The 23493-nt window shown below is 41.5% G+C and overlaps 1 protein-coding gene across 1 annotated transcript in view; it reads left to right on the forward strand.

The window, feature by feature from the left end:
- The window catches only part of DNAI2 (dynein axonemal intermediate chain 2), a 53127-nt gene that overhangs the window by 23852 nt on the left and 5782 nt on the right, over nt 1-23493 (forward strand). Inside the window, exon 14 of the mRNA XM_039361262.1 lies at nt 1027-1071. Coding sequence (XP_039217196.1) covers nt 1027-1071 — 45 coding nt within the window. The remainder of the gene's footprint in view (nt 1-1026; nt 1072-23493) is intronic.

Genomic DNA, 23493 nt, shown 5'->3' on the forward strand with positions numbered 1-23493 from the left:
ATCCAGCCTCCAAGCATTTCCACTTATTTCTCCTATTAAAGAACAAATGGTTAAAACAGTAATAAAAAACACTCCTTTGGGGCTCAAAGAAACAGAGAAATTTTGTAGCGAGGAAGAAGTGTGAAAATTAAAAAGTTAAAATAAATAAGAAAAATTATAAAATCAAACACACTTTCTATAGATTTGTGCAACAATCTAAAATTAATAATAGAACAGAAATCAAACCAATGGCAAGAACAGTGGCAGAGATATAATCCATGTAATCTATTACTTCGTCACAGTTGCCAGCTTTTTTAAAATTTTATTTTCTTTGTTTGATTGTTGTGAATTTCCCAGAGTCATTGGGAGTTGGGTGACATACACATTTTAAAAACGTTATTATTAAATCATTATGTAATTAAAATCACACAACTAATCAGCTCAGAAGAACAGGATGTATTTTGTCCGCTAGCATAATATAGCATGATACCATCAAACAAATCTCCTTTGGATGGAATTCTAAAGTCAGGATGCACCCAAAAAAACATCCCAGGTTCCCAGTAGCCACCCTCCTATACTGCAAACATGATTGGCTTACAACGATGATTTTGGCAACTGTTCTTATGAGAGAAGATGGTCCCTCAGTATCAAAGGAAAACATCAATATGTATCAGCTAAAATTTCATCTCTCTCAACAAAACTGGAAATACTTTATATTCAATTATTTATTTGTTCGTTTGTTTAAGCTTTGCATCTTTTGGAGCTTTATTTAAATCCATGCCTGCTTAAAAGCACCAAGGAATGGATTGGCTGGATTTCCCAAAGAGTTAGTTTTCCAATCTGGGTAATGTGTTCGTTAAGTCTCACCAGACAGGTCTAATTTAATTGGGGATCAAAGAGCAAGAACTGCAGTCTTAAAATTTCGGCAAGGTCATGTGGGCAAAGGTACTCCTGTAGGCAGTGAGGTTCCTGGGAGCTCAGAGGAAACAAAGTGTTGTATATGAAGAAAAATGTTACTTCCTGTATTGAAAGATCTTTATGTTTTAGGAGCGGGAGTTTGAAGATGATGACACTGAAATAATTCTTCCTAAGGTTGGTATGCTTTTCCACATTTAGATATTTTGAGGAAAATTAGTCTTCCAATAAGAGAGAATTTCAAATGTATTAAGATCTAAACAACCATACCTTGGTCAATTCAATCTACCCTTGCTGAAGATCACTCCAAAACTTCTGAAGGGCACTAACTTGAGGCAGATTATAAATTCGGTTCATGATGTTTCAAATCTCCAGAATGCTCAAAATTAGCTACGGAATTTTAGAAGACAGGCCAACTAACAAAATTATAAAAACTCTATGAGTTCATGGTGACCTAACCCTAAGTAGAATTTTCCTCCTATGGGATTTTCCCATTTATTTTGTTAGGAAACATAGATAGGGGAACTTAGAAATGTAAGTGCCCTCCTAACCATACCCAAGCACTCTGAGTGTGTTAGCGATGTCGATTTTCCTTTATGAGTTTCTGGTGACCTAATCCTAACCCTAAGTGGAATATTTGTCCTATGGGATTTTACCATGTATTTTGCCAGGAAACATAGATAGGGGAGCCTAGAAACCTATGTGGCCTCCCAACCATACCCAAGCACTCCGGATTTGTGGGCAATGTCAATTTTACTCTATGAGTTCATGGTGACCAGGAAACATAGATAGCGCAGGCTAGAAAGGTCAGTGCCCTCCTAACTATACCCATGCACTCTGAGTGTGTTGACGATGTCCATTTTGCACTATGAGTTCATGGTGCCCTAACCCTAACCCTAAGTGGAATTTTCCTCCAATGGGATTTTCCCATGTATTTTACAAGGAAACATAAATAGGTCAGCCTAGAAAAGTCAGTGCCCTCCTAACCATACCAAAGCACGCCGTTGGCAATGACCATTTTGCTCTATCAGTTCATAGTGACCAAACCCTAATCCTAAGTGGAATTTTCCTCCAATGGGATTTTCCCATGTATTTTACCAGGAAACATAGATCGCGCAAGCTAGAAAGGTCAGTACCCTCCTAACCATACCCAAGCACCCCGAGTTTGTTGGCGATGTCCATTTTGCTCCATGAGTTTATGGTCACCTAACCCTAACCCTAAGTGGAATTTTCCTCCTATGAGATTTTCCCATGTATTTTAACAGGAAACATAGCGCAGGCTAGAAAGGTCAGTGACCTCCTAACCATATCCAAGCACTCCGAGGGTGTTGGCAATATATATTTTGCTCTATGAGTCCATGGTGACATAACCCTTACCTAAGTGGAATTTTCCTCCAATGGGATTTTCCCATGTATTTTACAAGGAAACATAGCGCAGGCTAGAAAAGTAAGTGCCCTCCTAACCATACCCAAGCACTCCGAGTTTGTTGGCGATGTTCATTTTGCTCTCCAGGTTCATTGTAACCTAACCCTAACCCTAAGTGGAATTTTCCTCAAAAGGGATTTTTCCATGTATATTACCAGGAAACATAGATCGCGCAGGCTGGGAAAGGTCAGTGCCCTCCTAACCATATCCAAGCACTTTGAGTTCTTGGTGATGTTCATTTTGCTCTACGAGTTCATGGTCACCTAACCCTAATCCTAAGTGGAATTTTCCTCAAATGGGAATTTTCCATGTATTTTGCTAGGAAACATAGATAGGGCAACGTAGAAATATACGTGCCCTCCTAACCATACCCAAGCACTCCGAGTGTATTGGCAATGTCCATTTTGCTGTATGAGTTCATCATGACCTAACCCTAAACCTAAGTGGAATTTTCCTCCAATGGGATTTTGCATGTATTTTACCAGGAAACATATATAGGGCAGCCTAGAAAGGTCAGTGCCCTCGTAACCATACCCAAGCACTCCGAGTGTGTTGGCGATGTCCATTTTGCTCTACGAGTTCATGGTAACCTAACCCTAACCCAAAGTGGAATTTTCCTCCTATGTGATTTTCCCATATATTTTACCAGGAAACATAGATAGAGCAGCCTAGAAAAATCAGTTCCCTCCTAACAATTCCAAAGCACTCCGTTGGCAATGTCCATTTTGCTCTACGAGTTCACGGTGACCTAACCCTAACCCTAAGTGGAATTTTCCTCCAATAGGATTTTCCCATGTATTTTACCAGGAAACATAGATCGCACAGGCTAGAAAGGTCAGTGCCTTTCTAACCATACGCAAGCACTCCGAGTGTGTTGGCGATGTCCATTTTGCTCTACGAGTTCATGGTAAACTAACCCTAAGTGGAACTTTCCTCAAATGGGATTTTCCTATGTATTTTACCAGGAAACATAGATAGGGCAGCCTGACAAAGTTACTTCCCTCCTAACCATACCAAAGCACTCCGAGTGTGTTGGCGATGTTCATTTTGCTCTACGAGTTCATGGTCACCTAACCCTAACCCTAAGTGGAATTTTCCTCCTATGGGATTTTTCCATATATTTTACCAGGAAACATAGATCACACAGGCTAGAAAGGTCAGTGCCCTCCTAACCATACCCAAAAACTGCGCGTTTGTTGGCGATGTTCATTTTGCTCTACGAGTTCATGGTAACCTAACCCTAAGAGGAATTTTCCTCCAATGGGATTTTCCCTTGTATTTCACCAGGAAACAAAGGTAGCGCAGGCTAGAAAGGTCAGTGCCCTCCTAACCATACCCATGCACTCTGAGTGTGTTGACGATGTCCATTTTGCACTATGAGTTCATGGTGCCCTAACCCTAACCCTAAGTGGAATTTTCCTCCAATGGGATTTTCCCATGTATTTTACAAGGAAACATAAATAGGTCAGCCTAAAAAAGTCAGTGCCCTCCTAACCATACCAAAGCACGCCGTTGGCAATGACAATTTTGCTCTATCAGTTCATAGTGACCAAACCCTAATCCTAAGTGGAATTTTCCTCCAATGGGATTTTCCCATGTATTTTACCAGGAAACATAGATCGCGCAAGCTAGAAAGGTCAGTACCCTCCTAACCATACCCAAGCACTCCGAGTGTGTTGGCGATGTACATTTTGCTCTAAGAGTTCATGGTGACCTAACCCTAACCCTAAGTGGAATTTTCCTCCAATTGGATTTTCCCATGTATTTTACCAGAAAACATGGATAGGGCAGCCTAGAAAAGTCAGTTCCCTACTAACCATACCTAAGCACTCCGACTGTGTTGGCAATGTTCATTTTGCTCTATGAGTTCATGGTGACCTAACCCTAACCCTAAGTGGAATTTTCCTCCAATGGGATATTCCCATATATTTTACCAGGAAATATATGTAGAGCAGGCTAGAAATGTCAGTGCCCTACTAACTATACGAAGCACTCCGCGTTTCTTTGCGATGTTCATTTTTGCTCTACGAGTTGATGGTCACCTAACCCTAAGCCAAAGTGGAATTTTCCTCCTATGGGATTTTTCCATGTATTTTACCAGGAAACAAGACCGTGCAGGCTAGAAAGGTCAATGCCATCCTAACCATACCCAAGCACTCTGAGTTTGTTGATGATGTTCATTTTGCTCTACGAGTTCATGGTCACCTAACCCTAAACCTAAGAGGAATATTCCTCCTATGGGATTTTTCGATATATTTTACCAGGAAACATAGATGACACAGGTTAACCTGCCCTATCTATGTTTACTGGTAAAATATATGGGAAAATCCCATTGGAGGAAAATTCCACTTAGGGTTAGGGTTAGGTCACCATGAACTCATAGAGCAAAATGGACATTGCCAAAACACTCGGAGTGCTTTGGTATGGTTAGGAGGGAACTGACTTTTCTAGGCTGTCCTATCTATGTTTTCTGATAAAATACATGGAAAAGTCCCATTTGAGGAAAATTCTTCTTAGGGTTAGGATTAGGTTACCATGAACTCGTAGAGCAAAATGAACATTGCCAACAAACTCGCACTGCTTGGGTATGGTTAGGAGGGAACTGCTCTTTCTAGCCTGTGTGATCTATGTTTCCTGGTAAAATATATGTAAAAATCCCATAGGAGGAAAATTCCACTTAGGGTTAGGGTTAGGTGACCATGAACTCGTAGAGCAAAATGAACATTGCCAACCAACTCAGCGTACTTGGGTATGGTTAGAACGGCATTGACCTTTCTAGCCTGCGCTATCAATTTTTCCTGGTAAAATACATGGGAAAATCCCATAGGAGGAATATTCCACTTAGGGTTAGGGTTAGGTCCCGCTAAACTCATACAGCAAAACGGACATTGCCAACACACTCGGAGTGCTTTGGTATGGTTAGGAGGGAACTGACTTTTCTAGGCTGCCCTATCTATGTTTCCATGTAAAATACATGGGAAAATCCCATTGGAGCAAAATTCCACTTAATGTTAGAGTTAGGTGACCATAAATTCCTAGAGCAAAATGGACATTGCCAACATATTCAGAGTGCTTGGGTATGGTTAGGACGGCACTGACTTTTCTAGGCTGCCCTATCTATGTTTTCTAGTAAAATACATGGGAAAATCCCTTTGGAGGAAAATTCCACTTAGGGTTAGGATTAGGTTACCATGAACTCGTACAGCAAAATGAACATCACCAACAAACTCGGAGTGATTGGGTATGGTTAGGAGGGCACTGAGTTTTCTTGGCTGCCCTATCTATGTTTCCTGGTAAAATACATGGGAAATTTCCATAGGAGTAAAATTCCACTTAGGGTTAGTTCCCCATAAACTCATAGAGTAAAATGGACATTGCCAACGCACTCGGAGTGCTGGGGTATGGTTAGGAGGGCACTGACCTTTCTACCCTGCACTATCAATGTTTCCTGGTAAAATACATGGGAAAATCCCATAGGAGGTAAATTCCACGTAGGGTTAGGGTTAGGTCACCATAAACCCATAGAGCAAAATGAACATTGCCAACAAAATCGTATTGCTTGGGTTTAGTTAGGAGGGCACTGACCGTTCTACCCTGCGCTATCAATGTTTCCTGGTAAACTACATGGTAAAATCCCGTAGGAGGAAAATTCCACTTAGGGTTCGGGTTAGGTCCCCATAAACCCATAGAGTAAAATGGACATTGCCACCGCACTCGGAGTGCATTGTTATGGTTAGGAGGGAACTGACTTTTCTATACTGCCCTATCTATCTTTTCTGGTAAAATCCATGGAAAAAATCCCATTGGAGGAAAATTCCACTTAGGGTTAGGTCACCATGAACTCATAGAGCAAAATGGACATCGCCAACAAACTTGGAGTGCTTTGGTATGGTTAGGAGGGAACTAACTTCATTAGGCTGCCCTATCTATGTTTCCTGGTAAAATACATGGGAAAATCCCTTAGCAGTAAAATTCCACTTAGGGTTTGGTCACCATGAACTCATAGAGGAAAATGGACATCGCCAACAAACTTGGAGTGCTTTGGTATGGTTAGGAGCGAACTAACTTCATTAGGCTGCCCTATCTATGCTTCCTGGTAAAATACATGGAAAAATCCCATTTGAGGAAAATTGCACTTAGGGTTAGGGTTCGGTTTCCATGAAACTGACTTTTCTATACTGCCCTATCTATGTTTTCTGGTAAAATCCATGAAAAATTCCCTTGGAGGAAAATCCCATTGGAGGAAAATTCCTCTTAGGGTTAGGTCACCATGAACTCATAGAGGAAAATGTACATCGCCAACACACTCGGAGTGCTTCGGTATGGTTAGGAGGGCACAAATTTTTTTAGGCTGCCCAATCTATGTTTTCTGGTAAAATACATTGGAAAATCCCATTGTAGGAAAATTCCACTTAGGTTTAGAGTTACGTTACCAGGAACTCATAGAGCAAAATGAACATCGCCAACAAACTCCGAGTGCTTGGGTATGGTTAGGAGGGCACTGACCTTTCTACCCTGCGCTATCTATGTTTCCTGGTAAAATACATGGGAAAATCCCTTTGGAGGAAAATTCACTTAGGGTTAGGGTTTGGTTACCAGGAAATCATAGAGTAAAATGGACATTGCCAACGCACTCGGAGTGCATTGTTATGTTTAGGAGGGAACTCACTTTTCTATACTGCCCTATATATGTTTTCTGGTAAAATCCATGGAAAAATCCCATTGGAGGAAAATCCCATTGGAGGAAAATTCCACTTAGGGTTAGGTCACCATGGACTCATAGAGCAAAATGGACATTGCCAACAAACTCGGAGTGTTTTGGTATGGTTAGGAGGGAACTAACTGCATTAGGCTGCCCTATCTATGTTTCCTGGTAAAATACATGGGAAAATCCCTTTGGAGGAAAATTCCACTTAGGGTTAGGGTTAGGTTACCATGAACTCGTACAGCAAAATGAACATCGCCAACAAACTCGGAGTGATTGGGTATAGTTAGGAGGGCACTGAGTTTTCTTGGCTGCCCTATCTATGTTTTGTGGTAAAATACCTGGAAAAATCCCATAGGAGGAAAATTCCACTTAGGCTTAGGATTAGGTCACCATAAACTCATAGAGCAAAATGAACATTGCCAACAAACTCGTATTGCTTGGTTTTAGTTAGGAGGGCACTGACCTTTCTACCCTGCGCTGTCAATGTTTCCTGGGAAAATACATGGGAAAATCCCATTTGAGGAAAATTCCACTTAGGCTTAGGGTTAGGTCCCCATAAACTCCTAGAGTAAAATGGACATTGCCAACACACTCAGAGTGCTTTGGTATGGTTAGCAGGGAACTAACTTTATTAGGCAGCCTTATCTATGTTTCCTGGTAAATACATGGGAAAATCCCATTTGAGGAAAATTCCATTTAGGATTGGGGTTTGATTAACATGAACTCATAGAGGAAAATGAACAGCGCCAAGAAACTCGGAGTACTTGGGTATGGTAGGAGGGCACTGACTTTTCTAGCGAGCTTTACCAATTTTTCCTGGTAAAATATATGGGAAATTTCCATAGGAGTAAAATTCAATTTAGGGTTAGGGTTAGGTCCCCATAAACTCATAGAGGAAAATGTACATCGCCAACACACTCGGAGTGCTTCGGTATGGTTAGGAGGGCACAAATTTTTTTAGGCTGCCCAATCTATGTTTTCTGGTAAAATACATTGGAAAATCCCATTGTAGGAAAATTCCACTTAGGTTTAGGGTTACGTTACCAGGAACTCATAGAGCAAAATGAACATCGCCAACAAACTCCGAGTGCTTGGGTATGGTTAGGAGGGCACTGACCTTTCTACCCTGCGCTATCTATGTTTCCTGGTAAAATACATGGGAAAATCCCTTTGGAGGAAAATTCACTTAGGGTTAGGGTTAGGTTACCAGGAAATCATAGAGTAAAATGGACATTGCCAACGCACTCGGAGTGCATTGTTATGTTTAGGAGGGAACTCACTTTTCTATACTGCCCTATATATGTTTTCTGGTAAAATCCATGGAAAAATCCCATTGGAGGAAAATCCCATTGGAGGAAAATTCCACTTAGGGTTAGGTCACCATGGACTCATAGAGCAAAATGGACATTGCCAACAAACTCGGAGTGTTTTGGTATGGTTAGGAGGGAACTAACTGCATTAGGCTGCCCTATCTATGTTTCCTGGTAAAATACATGGGAAAATCCCTTTGGAGGAAAATTCCACTTAGGGTTAGGGTTAGGTTACCATGAACTCGTACAGCAAAATGAACATCGCCAACAAACTCGGAGTGATTGGGTATAGTTAGGAGGGCACTGAGTTTTCTTGGCTGCCCTATCTATGTTTTGTGGTAAAATACCTGGAAAAATCCCATAGGAGGAAAATTCCACTTAGGCTTAGGATTAGGTCACCATAAACTCATAGAGCAAAATGAACATTGCCAACAAACTCGTATTGCTTGGTTTTAGTTAGGAGGGCACTGACCTTTCTACCCTGCGCTGTCAATGTTTCCTGGGAAAATACATGGGAAAATCCCATTTGAGGAAAATTCCACTTAGGCTTAGGGTTAGGTCCCCATAAACTCCTAGAGTAAAATGGACATTGCCAACACACTCAGAGTGCTTTGGTATGGTTAGCAGGGAACTAACTTTATTAGGCAGCCTTATCTATGTTTCCTGGTAAATACATGGGAAAATCCCATTTGAGGAAAATTCCATTTAGGATTGGGGTTTGATTAACATGAACTCATAGAGGAAAATGAACAGCGCCAAGAAACTCGGAGTACTTGGGTATGGTAGGAGGGCACTGACTTTTCTAGCGAGCTTTACCAATTTTTCCTGGTAAAATATATGGGAAATTTCCATAGGAGTAAAATTCAATTTAGGGTTAGGGTTAGGTCCCCATAAACTCATAGAGTAAAATGGACATTGCCAACGCACTCGGAGTGCATTGTTATGGTTAGGAGGGAACTGACTTTTCTATACTGCCCTATCTATGTTTTCTGGTAAAATCCATGGAAAAATCCCATTGGAGGAAAATCCCATTGGAGGAAAATTCCACTTAGGGTTAGGTCACCATGGACTCATAGAGCAAAATGGACATTGCCAACAAACTCGGAGTGTTTTGGTATGGTTAGGAGGGAACTAACTTCATTAGGCTGCCCTATCTATGTTTCCTGGTAAAATACATGGGAAAATCCCTTTGGAGGAAAATTCCACTTAGGGTTAGGGTTAGGTTACCATGAACTCGTACAGCAAAATGAACATCGCCAACAAACTCGGAGTGATTGGGTATAGTTAGGAGGGCACTGAGTTTTCTTGGCTGCCCTATCTATGTTTTGTGGTAAAATACCTGGAAAAATCCCATAGGAGGAAAATTCCACTTAGGCTTAGGATTAGGTCACCATAAACTCATAGAGCAAAATGAACATTGCCAACAAACTCGTATTGCTTGGTTTTAGTTAGGAGGGCACTGACCTTTCTACCCTGCGCTGTCAATGTTTCCTGGGAAAATACATGGGAAAATCCCATTTGAGGAAAATTCCACTTAGGCTTAGGGTTAGGTCCCCATAAACTCCTAGAGTAAAATGGACATTGCCAACACACTCAGAGTGCTTTGGTATGGTTAGCAGGGAACTAACTTTATTAGGCAGCCTTATCTATGTTTCCTGGTAAATACATGGGAAAATCCCATTTGAGGAAAATTCCATTTAGGATTGGGGTTTGATTAACATGAACTCATAGAGGAAAATGAACAGCGCCAAGAAACTCGGAGTACTTGGGTATGGTAGGAGGGCACTGACTTTTCTAGCGAGCTTTACCAATTTTTCCTGGTAAAATATATGGGAAATTTCCATAGGAGTAAAATTCAATTTAGGGTTAGGGTTAGGTCCCCATAAACTCATAGAGTAAAATGGACATTGCCAACGCACTCGGAGTGCATTGTTATGGTTAGGAGGGAACTGACTTTTCTATACTGCCCTATCTATGTTTTCTGGTAAAATCCATGGAAAAATCCCATTGGAGGAAAATCCCATTGGAGGAAAATTCCACTTAGGGTTAGGTCACCATGGACTCATAGACCAAAATGGACATTGCCCACAAACTCGGAGTGTTTTGGTATGGTTAGGAGGGAACTAACTTCATTAGGCTGCCCTATCTATGTTTCCTGGCAAAATACATGGGAAAATCCCTTTGGAGGAAAATTCCACTTAGGGTTAGGGTTAGGTTACCATGAAGTCGTACAGCAAAATGAACATTGCTAACAAACTCGTATTGCTTGGTTTTAGTTAGGAGGGCACTGACCTTTCTACCCTGCGCTGTCAATGTTTTCTGGTAAAATACATGGGAAAATCCCATTGGAGGAAAATTCCTCTTAGCATTAGGGTTAGGTTACCATGAACTCGTAGAGCAGTGGTTCTCAACCTTTCTAATGCCACGACCCCATAATACAGTTCCCCATGTTGTGGTGACCCCCAACCACATATACATCACTGGGTGCCAGGGGCGTGGCCAAAGAAAAAGGGGAAAAAATGGCAGACAGCCTTGTTTGGCGACCCACGTGAAATGGTCGTTCGACCCCAAATGGGGTTCTGACCCACAGGTTCAGAACCACTGTTGTAGAGCAAAATGAACATCACCAACAAACTCGGAGTGCTTGGGTATGGTTAGGAGAGAACTAACTTCATTAGGCTGCCCTATCTATGTTTCCTGGTAAAATACATGGAAAGATCCCATTTGAGGAAAATTCCACTTAGGGTTAGGGTTAGGTTTCCATGAACTCTTAGAGCAAAATGTACATCGCCAACACACTTGGAGTGCTTCGGTATGGTTAGGAGGGCACTAATTTTTCTAGGCTGCCCAATCTATGTTTTCTGATAAAATACATGGGAAAATCCCTTTGGAGGAAAATTCCACTTAGGGTTAGGGTTAGGTCCCGCTAAACTCATACAGCAAAATGGACACCGCCAACACACTCAAAGTGCTTGGTTATGGTTAGGAGGGCACTGACCTTTCTAGCCTTCCCTATCTATTTTTCCTGGTAAAATACATGGGAAAATCCGTTTGGAGGAAAATTCCACTTAGGGTTAGGGTTAGGTCACCATAAACTCATAGAGCAAAATGAATATCACCAACACACTCAGAGTGCTTGTCTATGGTTAGGAGGGCACTGACCTTTCTAGCCTGTCCTATGTAGGTTTCCTGGTAAAATATATGGGAAAATCCCATAGGAGGAAAATTCCACTTAGGGTTAGGTTACCATGAACTCATACAGCAAAATGAACATCGCCAACAAACTTGGAGTGATTGGGTATGGTTAGGAGGCCACTGAGTTTTCTTGGCTGCCCTATCTATGTTTCCTGGTAAAATACATGGGAAAATCCCATTGGAGGAAAATTCCACTTAGGGTTAGGGCTAGGTGACCATGAACCCGTAGAGCAAAATGAACATTGCCAACAAACTCGTATTGCTTGGGTTTTGTTAGGAGGGCACTGACCTTTCCACCCTGCGCTATCAATGTTTCCTGGTAAAATATATGGAAAATCCCATAGGAGGAAAATTCCACTTAGGGTTATAGTTAGGTCCCCATAAACTCATAGAGTAAAATGGACATTGCCAACGCACTCGGAGTGCGTTGTTATGGTTAGGAGGGAACTGACTTTTCTATACTGCCCTATCTATGTTTTCTGATAAAATCCATGGAAAAATCCCATTGGAGGAAAATTCCACTTAGGGTTAGGTCACCATGAACTCATGGAGAAAAATGGAAATTGCCAACAAACTCGGAGTGCTTTGGTATGGTTAGGAGGGAACTAACTTCATTAGGCTGCCCTATTTATGTTTCCTGGTAAAATACATGGGAAAATCCCTTAGCAGGAAAATTCCACTTAGGGTTAGGTCACCATGAACTCATAGAGGAAAATGGACATTGCCAATGAACTTGGAGTGCTTTGGTATGGTTAGGAGGGAACTAACTTCATTAGGCTGCCCTATCTATGTTTCCTGGAAAGATACATGGAAAAATCCCATTTGAGGAAAATTCCACTTAGGGTTAGGGTTCGGTTGCCATGAACTCTTAGAGCAAAATGTACATCGCCAACACACTTGGAGTGCTTCGGTATGGTTAGGAGGGCACTAATTTTTCTAGGCTGCCCAATCTATGTTTTCTGGTAAAATACATGGGAAAATCCCTTTGGAGGAAAATTCCACTTAGGGTTAGGGTTAGGTCCCGCTAAACTCATACAGCAAAATGGACACCGCCAACACACTCAGAGTGCTTGGTTATGGTTAGGAGGGCACTGACCTTTCTAGCCTTCCCTATCTATTTTTCCTGGTAAAATACATGGGAAAATCCCTTTGGAGGAAAATTCCACTTAGGGTTAGGGTTAGGTCACCATAAACTCGTAGAGCAAAATGAATATCACCAACACACTCAGAGTGCTTGTCTATGATTAGGAGGGCACTGACCTTTCTAGCCTGTCCTATGTATGTTTCCTGGTAAAATATATGGGAAAATCCCATAGGAGGAAAATTCCACTTAGGGTTAGGTTACCATGAACTCATACAGCAAAATGAACATCGCCAATGAACTTGGAGTGCTTTGGTATGGTTAGGAGGGCACTGACCTTTCTACCCTGCGCTATCAATGTTCCCTGGTAAAATACATGGGAAAATCCCATAGGAGGTAAATTCCACTTAGGGTTAGTGTTAGGTCACCATAAACTCATAGAGCAAAATGGACATCGCCAACACACTTGGAGTGCTTTGGTATCGTTCTGAGGCAACTAACTTTTCTAGGCTGCCCTGTCTATGTTTTCTTGTAAAATACATGGAAAAATCCCATTTTAGGAAAATTCCACTTAGGCTTAGGGTTAGGTCACCAGAAACTTATAGAGCGAAATGTACATTGCCAACAAAATCGTATTGCTTGGGTATAGTTAGGAGGGCACTGACCTTTCTACCCTGCGCTATCAATGTTTCTTTGTAAAATACATGGGAAAATCCAATTGGAGGAAAATCCCATTGGAGGAAAATTCTACTTAGGGTTAGGTCTCAATGAACTCATAGAGCAAAATGAACATTGCCAACAAACGTGGACTTATTGGATATGGTTAAGAGGGCCCTGACCTTTTTAACCTGCGCTGTCTATGTTTCCTGGTAAAATACATGGGAAAATCCCATAGGAAGAAAATTCAACTTAGGGTTAGGATTAGATCATCATGAACTAATAGAGCAAAATGGATATTGCCAACACACTCAGAGTGCTTTGGTATGGTTAGGAGAAAACTGACTTTTCTAGGCTGCCCTAACTATGTTTCCTGGTAAAATACATGGGAAAATCCCATTGGAGCAAAATTCCACTTAATGTTAGAATTAGGTGACCATAAACTCTTAGAGCATAATGGACATCGCCAACAAACTCGGAGTGCTTGGGTATGATTAGGAGGGCACAGATTTTTCTAGGCTGCCCAATCTATGTTTTCTGGTAAAATACATGGGAAAATCCCATTGGAGGAAAATTCCTCTTAGCGTTAGGGTTAGGTTACCATGAACTCGTAGAGCAGTGGTTCTCAACCTTTCTAATGCCGCGACCCCATAATACAGTTCCCCATGTTGTGGTGACCCCCAACCACTTATATATCACCGGGTGCCAAGGGCGTGGCCAAAGAAAAAGGGGAAAAAATGGCAGACAGCCTTGTTTGGCGACCCACGTGAAATGGTCGTTCGACCCAAAATGGGGTCCTGACCCACAGGTTCAGAACCACTGTCATAGAGCAAAATGAACATCGCCAACCAACTCGGAGATCTTGGGTATGGTTAGAAGGGAACTAACTTCATTAGGCTGCCCAATCTATGTTTCCTGGTAAAATACATGGAAAGATCCCATTTGAGGAAAATTCCACTTAGGGTTAGGGTTAGGTTTCCATGAACTCTTAGAGCAAAATGTACATCGCCAACACACTTGCAGTGCTTCGGTATGGTTAGGAGGGCACTAATTTTTCTAGGCTGCCCAATCTATGATTTCTGGTAAAATACATGGGAAAATCCCTTTGGAGGAAAATTCCACTTAGGGTTAGGGTTAGGTTACCATGAACTCGTACAGCAAAATGAACATCGCCAACAAACTCGGAGTGATTGGGTATGGTTAGGAGGGCACTGAGTTTTCTTGGCTGCCCTATCTATGTTTCCTGGTAAAATACATGGGAAAATCCCATTGGAGGAAAATTCCACTTAGGGTTCGGTGACCATGAACTCGTAGAGCAAAATGAACATCGCCAACACACTCGGAGTGCTTTGGTATGGTTAGGAGGCAACTAACTTTTCTAGGCTACCCTAACTATGTTTTCTGGTAAAATACCTGGAAAAATCCCATAGGAGGAAAATTCCACTTAGGCTTAGGATTAGGTCATCATAAACTCATAGAGGAAAATGAACATTGCCAACAAACTAGTATTGCTTGGGTTTAGTTAGGAGGGCACTGACCTTTCTACTCTGCGCTATCAATGTTTCCTAGTAAAATACATGGGAAAATCCCATAGGAGGAAAATTCCACTTAGGGTTAGGGTTAGGTCCCCATAAACTCATAGAGTAAAATGGGCATTGCCAACGCACCCGGAGTGCATTGTTATGGTTAGGAGGGAACTGACTTTTCTATACTGTCCTATCTATGTTTTCTGGTAAAATCCATTGAAAAACCCATTGGAGGAAAATTCCACTTAGGTTTAGAGTTAGGTTACCAGGAATTCATAGAGTAAAATGGACATTGCCAATGCACTCGGAGTGCATTGTTATGGTTAGGAGGGAACTGACTTTTCTATACTGTCCTATTTATGTTTTCTGGTAAAATCCATGAAAAAATACCATTGGAGGAAAATCCCATTGGAGGAAAATTCCACTTAGGGTTAGGTCTCAATGAATTCATAGAGCAAAATGAACATTACCAACAAACTCGGAGTGCTTGGGTATGGTTAGGAGGTCACTGACCTTTCTAGCCTGCGCTACCTGTGTTTCCTGGTAAAATACATGGGAAAATCCCATAGAACGAAAATTCCACTTAGGGTTAGGGTTAGGTCCCGCTAAACTCATACAGCAAAATGGACACCGCCAACACACTCAGAGTGCTTGGTTATGGTTAGGAGGGCACTGACCTTTCTAGCCTTCCCTATCTACATTTCCTGGTAAAATAAATGGGAAAAATCCCTTTGGAGGAAAATTCCACTTAGGGTTAGGGTTAGGTCACCATAAACTCATAGAGCAAAATGGACATTGCCAACAAACTCGGAGTGCTTTGGTATGGTTAGGTGGGAACTAACTTCATTAAGCTGCCCTATCTATGTTTCCTGGTAAAATACATGGAAAAATCCCATTGGAGGAAAATTCCACTTAGGGTTCGGTGACCATGAACTCGTAGAGCAAAATGAACATCGCCAATACACTCGGAGTCCTTCGGTATGGTTAGGAGGGCACTAATTTTACTACGCTGCCAAATCTATGTTTTCTGGTAAAATACATGGGAAAATCCCTTTGGAGGAAAATTCCACATAGGGTTAGGGTTAGGTTACCATGAACTCGTACAGCAAAATGAACATCGCCAACAAACCCGGAGTGATTGGGTATGGTTAGGAGGGCACTGAGTTTTCTTGGCTGCCCTATCTATGTTTCCTGGTAAAATACATGGGAAAATCCCATTGGAGGAAAATTCCACTTAGGGTTCGGTGACCATGAACTCGTAGAGCAAAATGAACATCGCCAACTAACTCGGAGTTCTTTGGTATGGTTAGGAGCTAACTAACTTTTCTAGGCTACCCTAACTATGTTTTCTGGTAAAATACCTGGAAAAATCCCATAGGAGGAAAATTCCACTTAGGCTTAGGATTAGGTCATCATAAACTCATAGAGGAAAATGAACATTGCCAACAAACTAGTATTGCTTGGGTTTAGTTAGGAGGGCACTGACCTTTCTACTCTGCGCTATCAATGTTTCCTAGTAAAATACATGGGAAAATCCCATAGGAGGAAAATTCCACTTAGGGTTAGGGTTAGGTCCCCATAAACTCATAGAGTAAAATGGACATTGCCAACGCACTCGGAGTGCATTGTTATGGTTAGGAGGGAACTGACTTTTCTATACTGTCCTATCTATGTTTTCTGGTAAAATCCATTGAAAAACCCATTGGAGGAAAATCCCATTGGAGGAAAATTCCACTTAGGTTTAGAGTTAGGTTACCAGGAACTCATAGAGTAAAATGGACATTGCCAATGCCCTTGGAGTGCATTGTTATGGTTAGGAGGGAACTGACTTTTCTATACTGTCCTATCTATGTTTTCTGGTAAATTCCATGAAAAAATCCCATTGGAGGAAAATCCCATTGGAGGAAAATTCCACTTAGGGTTAGGTCTCAATGAACTCATAGAGCAAAATGAACATTACCAACAAACTCGGAGTGCTTGGGTATGGTTAGGAGGTCACTGACCTTTCTAGCCTGCGCTACCTGTGTTTCCTGGTAAAATACATGGGAAAATCCCATAGAACGAAAATTCCACTTAGGGTTAGGGTTTGGTCCCGCTAAACTCATACAGCAAAATGGACACCGCCAACACACTCAGAGTGCTTGGTTATGGTTAGGAGGGCTCTGACCTTTCTAGCCTTCCCTATCTACGTTTCCTGGTAAAATAAATGGGAAAATCCCTTTGGAGGAAAATTCCACTTAGGGTTAGGGTTAGGTCACCATAAACTCATAGAGCAAAATGGACATTGCCAACAAACTCGGAGTGCTTTGGTATGGTTAGGTGGGAACTAACTTCATTAAGCTGCCCTATCTATGTTTCCTGGTAAAATACATGGAAAAATCCCATTGGAGGAAAATTCCACTTAGGGTTAGGGTTAGGTTTCCATGAACTCTTAGAGCAAAATGTACATCGCCAATACACTCGGAGTGCTTCGGTATGGTTAGGAGGGCACTAATTTTTCTACGCTGCCCAATCTATGTTTTCTGGTAAAATACATGGGAAAATCCCTTTGGAGGAAAATTCCACTTAGGGTTAGGGTTAGGTTACCATGAACTCGTACAGCAAAATGAACATCGCCAACAAACCCGGAGTGATTGGGTATGGTTAGGAGGGCACTGAGTTTTCTTGGCTGCCCTAACTATGTTTTGTGGTAAAATACCTGGAAAAATCCCATAGGAGGAAAATTCCACTTAGGCTTAGGATTAGGTCACCATAAACTCATAGAGCAAAATGAACATTGCCAACAAACTCGTATTGCTTGCGTTTAGATAGGAGGGCACTGACCTTTCTAACCTGCGCTGTCAATGTTTCCTGGTAAAATACATGGGAAAATCTCATAGGAGGAAAATTCCACTTAGGGTTAGGGTTAGGTCCCCATAAACTCCTAGAGTAAAATGGACATTGCCAACACACTCAGAGTGCTTTGGTATGGTCAGCAGCGAACTAACTTTATTAGGCAGCCCTATCTATGTTTCCTGGTAAATACATGGGAAAATCCCATTTGAGGAAAATTCCATTTAGGATTAGGGTTAGATTACCATGAACTCATAGAGGAAAATGAACATCGCCAAGAAATTCGGAGTGCTTGGGTATGGTAGGACGGCACTGACCTTTCTAGCGAGCTTTACCAATTTTTCCTGGTAAAATACATGGGAAATTTCCATAGGAGTAAAATTCAATTTAGGGTTAGGGTTAGATCCCCATAAACCCATAGAGTAAAATGGACATTGCCAATGCACTCGGAGTGCATTGTTATGGTTAGGAGGGAACTCACTTTTCTATACTGCCCTATCTATTTTTTCTGGTAAAATCCATGGAAAAATCCCATTGGAGGAAAATACCATTGGAGGAAAATTCCACTTAGAGTTAGGTCACCATGAACTCATAGAGCAAAATGGACATTGCCAACAAACTCGGAGTGTTTTGGTATGGTTAGGAGGGAACTAACTTCATTAGGCTGCCCTATCTATGTTTCCTGGTAAAATACATGGGAAAATCCCGTAGTAGGAAAATTCCATTTACGGTTAGGTCACCATGAACTCATAGAGCAAAATGGACCTTGCCAACAAACTCGGAGTGCTTTGGTATGGTTAGGAGGGAACTAAATTCATTAGGCTGCCCTATCTATGTTTCCTGGTAAAATACATGGAAAAATCCCATTTGAGGAAAATTCCACTTAGGGTTAAGTTTAGGTTTCTATGAACTCTTAGAGCAAAATGTACATCGCCAACACACTCGGAGTGCTTCGGTATGGTTAGGAGGGCAATAATTTTTCTAGGCTGCCCAATATATGTTTTCTGGTAAAATACATGGGAAAATCCCTTTGGAGGAAAATTCCACTTAGGGTTAGGGTTAGGTTACCATAAACTCGTACAGCAAAATGAACATCGCCAACAAAGTCAGAGTGACTGGATATGGTTAGGAGGGCACTGAGTTTTCTTGGCTGCCCTATCTATGTTTCCTTGTAAAATACATGGGAAATTTCCATAGGAGTAAAATTCCACTTAGGGTTAGTTCCACATAAACTCATAGAGTAAAATGGACATTGCCAACGCACTCAGAGTGCATTTTTATGGTTAGGAGGGAACTGACTTTCTATACTGTCCTATTTATGTTTTCTGGTAAAATCCATGGAAAAATCCCTTTATTGGAAAATCCCATTGGAGGAAAATTCCACTTAGGGTTAGGTCACCATGAACTCAAAGAGCAAAATGGACATTGCCAACAAACTCAGAGTGCTTTGGTATGATTAGGAGGGAACTAACTTCATTAGGCTGCCCTATTTATGTTTCCTGGTAAAATACATGGGAAAATCCCTTAGCAGGAAAATTCCACTTAGGGTTAGGTCACACCGCCAACACATTCAGAGTGTTTGGTTATGGTTAGGAGGGCACTGACCTTTCTAGCCTTCCCTACCTACGTTTCCTGGTAAAATACATAGGAAAATCCCTTTGGAGGAAAATTCCACTTAGGGTTAGGGTTAGGTCACCATAAACTTATAGAGCAAAATGGACATTACCAACAAACTCAGAGTGCTTATCTATGTTTAGGAGGGCACTGACCTTTCTACCCTGTCATTTGTATGTTTCCAGGTAAAATACATGGGAAAATCCCATAGGAGGAAAATTCCACTTAGGGTTAGGTCACCATGAACTCATAGAGCAAAATGGACATTGCCAACAAACTCGGAGTGATTGGGTATGGTTAGGAGGGCACTGAGTTTTCTTGGCTGCCCTATCTATGTTTCCTGGTAAAATACATGGGAAAATCCCATTGGAGGAAAATTCCACTTAGGGTTCGGTGACCATGAACTCGTAGAGCAAAATGAACATCGCAAACTAACTCGGAGTGCTTTGGTATGGTTAGGAGCTAACTAACTTTTCTAGGCTACCCTAACTATGTTTTCTGGTAAAATACCTGGAAAAATCCCATAGGAGGAAAATTCCACTTAGGCTTAGGATTAGGTCATCATAAACTCATAGAGGAAAATGAACATTGCCAACAAACTAGTATTGCTTGGGTTTAGTTAGGAGGGCACTGACCTTTCTACTCTGCGCTATCAATGTTTCCTAGTAAAATACATGGGAAAATCCCATAGGAGGAAAATTCCACTTAGGGTTAGGGTTAGGTCCCCATAAACTCATAGAGTAAAATGGGCATTGCCAACGCACCCGGAGTGCATTGTTATGGTTAGGAGGGAACTGACTTTTCTATACTGTCCTATCTATGTTTTCTGGTAAAATCCATTGAAAAACCCATTGGAGGAAAATTCCACTTAGGTTTAGAGTTAGGTTACCAGGAATTCATAGAGTAAAATGGACATTGCCAATGCACTCGGAGTGCATTGTTATGGTTAGGAGGGAACTGACTTTTCTATACTGTCCTATTTATGTTTTCTGGTAAAATCCATGAAAAAATACCATTGGAGGAAAATCCCATTGGAGGAAAATTCCACTTAGGGTTAGGTCTCAATGAATTCATAGAGCAAAATGAACATTACCAACAAACTCGGAGTGCTTGGGTATGGTTAGGAGGTCACTGACCTTTCTAGCCTGCGCTACCTGTGTTTCCTGGTAAAATACATGGGAAAATCCCATAGAACGAAAATTCCACTTAGGGTTAGGGTTAGGTCCCGCTAAACTCATACAGCAAAATGGACACCGCCAACACACTCAGAGTGCTTGGTTATGGTTAGGAGGGCACTGACCTTTCTAGCCTTCCCTATCTACATTTCCTGGTAAAATAAATGGGAAAAATCCCTTTGGAGGAAAATTCCACTTAGGGTTAGGGTTAGGTCACCATAAACTCATAGAGCAAAATGGACATTGCCAACAAACTCGGAGTGCTTTGGTATGGTTAGGTGGGAACTAACTTCATTAAGCTGCCCTATCTATGTTTCCTGGTAAAATACATGGAAAAATCCCATTGGAGGAAAATTCCACTTAGGGTTCGGTGACCATGAACTCGTAGAGCAAAATGAACATCGCCAATACACTCGGAGTCCTTCGGTATGGTTAGGAGGGCACTAATTTTACTACGCTGCCAAATCTATGTTTTCTGGTAAAATACATGGGAAAATCCCTTTGGAGGAAAATTCCACATAGGGTTAGGGTTAGGTTACCATGAACTCGTACAGCAAAATGAACATCGCCAACAAACCCGGAGTGATTGGGTATGGTTAGGAGGGCACTGAGTTTTCTTGGCTGCCCTATCTATGTTTCCTGGTAAAATACATGGGAAAATCCCATTGGAGGAAAATTCCACTTAGGGTTCGGTGACCATGAACTCGTAGAGCAAAATGAACATCGCCAACTAACTCGGAGTTCTTTGGTATGGTTAGGAGCTAACTAACTTTTCTAGGCTACCCTAACTATGTTTTCTGGTAAAATACCTGGAAAAATCCCATAGGAGGAAAATTCCACTTAGGCTTAGGATTAGGTCATCATAAACTCATAGAGGAAAATGAACATTGCCAACAAACTAGTATTGCTTGGGTTTAGTTAGGAGGGCACTGACCTTTCTACTCTGCGCTATCAATGTTTCCTAGTAAAATACATGGGAAAATCCCATAGGAGGAAAATTCCACTTAGGGTTAGGGTTAGGTCCCCATAAACTCATAGAGTAAAATGGACATTGCCAACGCACTCGGAGTGCATTGTTATGGTTAGGAGGGAACTGACTTTTCTATACTGTCCTATCTATGTTTTCTGGTAAAATCCATTGAAAAACCCATTGGAGGAAAATCCCATTGGAGGAAAATTCCACTTAGGTTTAGAGTTAGGTTACCAGGAACTCATAGAGTAAAATGGACATTGCCAATGCCCTTGGAGTGCATTGTTATGGTTAGGAGGGAACTGACTTTTCTATACTGTCCTATCTATGTTTTCTGGTAAATTCCATGAAAAAATCCCATTGGAGGAAAATCCCATTGGAGGAAAATTCCACTTAGGGTTAGGTCTCAATGAACTCATAGAGCAAAATGAACATTACCAACAAACTCGGAGTGCTTGGGTATGGTTAGGAGGTCACTGACCTTTCTAGCCTGCGCTACCTGTGTTTCCTGGTAAAATACATGGGAAAATCCCATAGAACGAAAATTCCACTTAGGGTTAGGGTTTGGTCCCGCTAAACTCATACAGCAAAATGGACACCGCCAACACACTCAGAGTGCTTGGTTATGGTTAGGAGGGCACTGACCTTTCTAGCCTTCCCTATCTACGTTTCCTGGTAAAATAAATGGGAAAATACCTTTGGAGGAAAATTCCACTTAGGGTTAGGGTTAGGTCACCATAAACTCATAGAGCAAAATGGACATTGCCAACAAACTCGGAGTGCTTTGGTATGGTTAGGTGGGAACTAACTTCATTAAGCTGCCCTATCTATGTTTCCTGGTAAAATACATGGAAAAATCCCATTGGAGGAAAATTCCACTTAGGGTTAGGGTTAGGTTTCCATGAACTCTTAGAGCAAAATGTACATCGCCAATACACTCGGAGTGCTTCGGTATGGTTAGGAGGGCACTAATTTTTCTACGCTGCCCAATCTATGTTTTCTGGTAAAATACATGGGAAAATCCCTTTGGAGGAAAATTCCACTTAGGGTTAGGGTTAGGTTACCATGAACTCGTACAGCAAAATGAACATCGCCAACAAACCCGGAGTGATTGGGTATGGTTAGGAGGGCACTGAGTTTTCTTGGCTGCCCTAACTATGTTTTGTGGTAAAATACCTGGAAAAATCCCATAGGAGGAAAATTCCACTTAGGCTTAGGATTAGGTCACCATAAACTCATAGAGCAAAATGAACATTGCCAACAAACTCGTATTGCTTGCGTTTAGATAGGAGGGCACTGACCTTTCTAACCTGCGCTGTCAATGTTTCCTGGTAAAATACATGGGAAAATCTCATAGGAGGAAAATTCCACTTAGGGTTAGGGTTAGGTCCCCATAAACTCCTAGAGTAAAATGGACATTGCCAACACACTCAGAGTGCTTTGGTATGGTCAGCAGCGAACTAACTTTATTAGGCAGCCCTATCTATGTTTCCTGGTAAATACATGGGAAAATCCCATTTGAGGAAAATTCCATTTAGGATTAGGGTTAGATTACCATGAACTCATAGAGGAAAATGAACATCGCCAAGAAATTCGGAGTGCTTGGGTATGGTAGGACGGCACTGACCTTTCTAGCGAGCTTTACCAATTTTTCCTGGTAAAATACATGGGAAATTTCCATAGGAGTAAAATTCAATTTAGGGTTAGGGTTAGATCCCCATAAACCCATAGAGTAAAATGGACATTGCCAACGCACTCGGAGTGCATTGTTATGGTTAGGAGGGAACTCACTTTTCTATACTGCCCTATCTATTTTTTCTGGTAAAATCCATGGAAAAATCCCATTGGAGGAAAATACCATTGGAGGAAAATTCCACTTAGAGTTAGGTCACCATGAACTCATAGAGCAAAATGGACATTGCCAACAAACTCGGAGTGTTTTGGTATGGTTAGGAGGGAACTAACTTCATTAGGCTGCCCTATCTATGTTTCCTGGTAAAATACATGGGAAAATCCCGTAGTAGGAAAATTCCATTTACGGTTAGGTCACCATGAACTCATAGAGCAAAATGGACCTTGCCAACAAACTCGGAGTGCTTTGGTAT

The sequence above is a fragment of the Crotalus tigris genome, unplaced genomic scaffold (assembly GCF_016545835.1).
Source record: "Crotalus tigris isolate CLP2741 ecotype Arizona unplaced genomic scaffold, ASM1654583v1 scf7180000019227.483876, whole genome shotgun sequence".
NCBI classification, from domain to species: domain Eukaryota; kingdom Metazoa; phylum Chordata; class Lepidosauria; order Squamata; family Viperidae; genus Crotalus; species Crotalus tigris.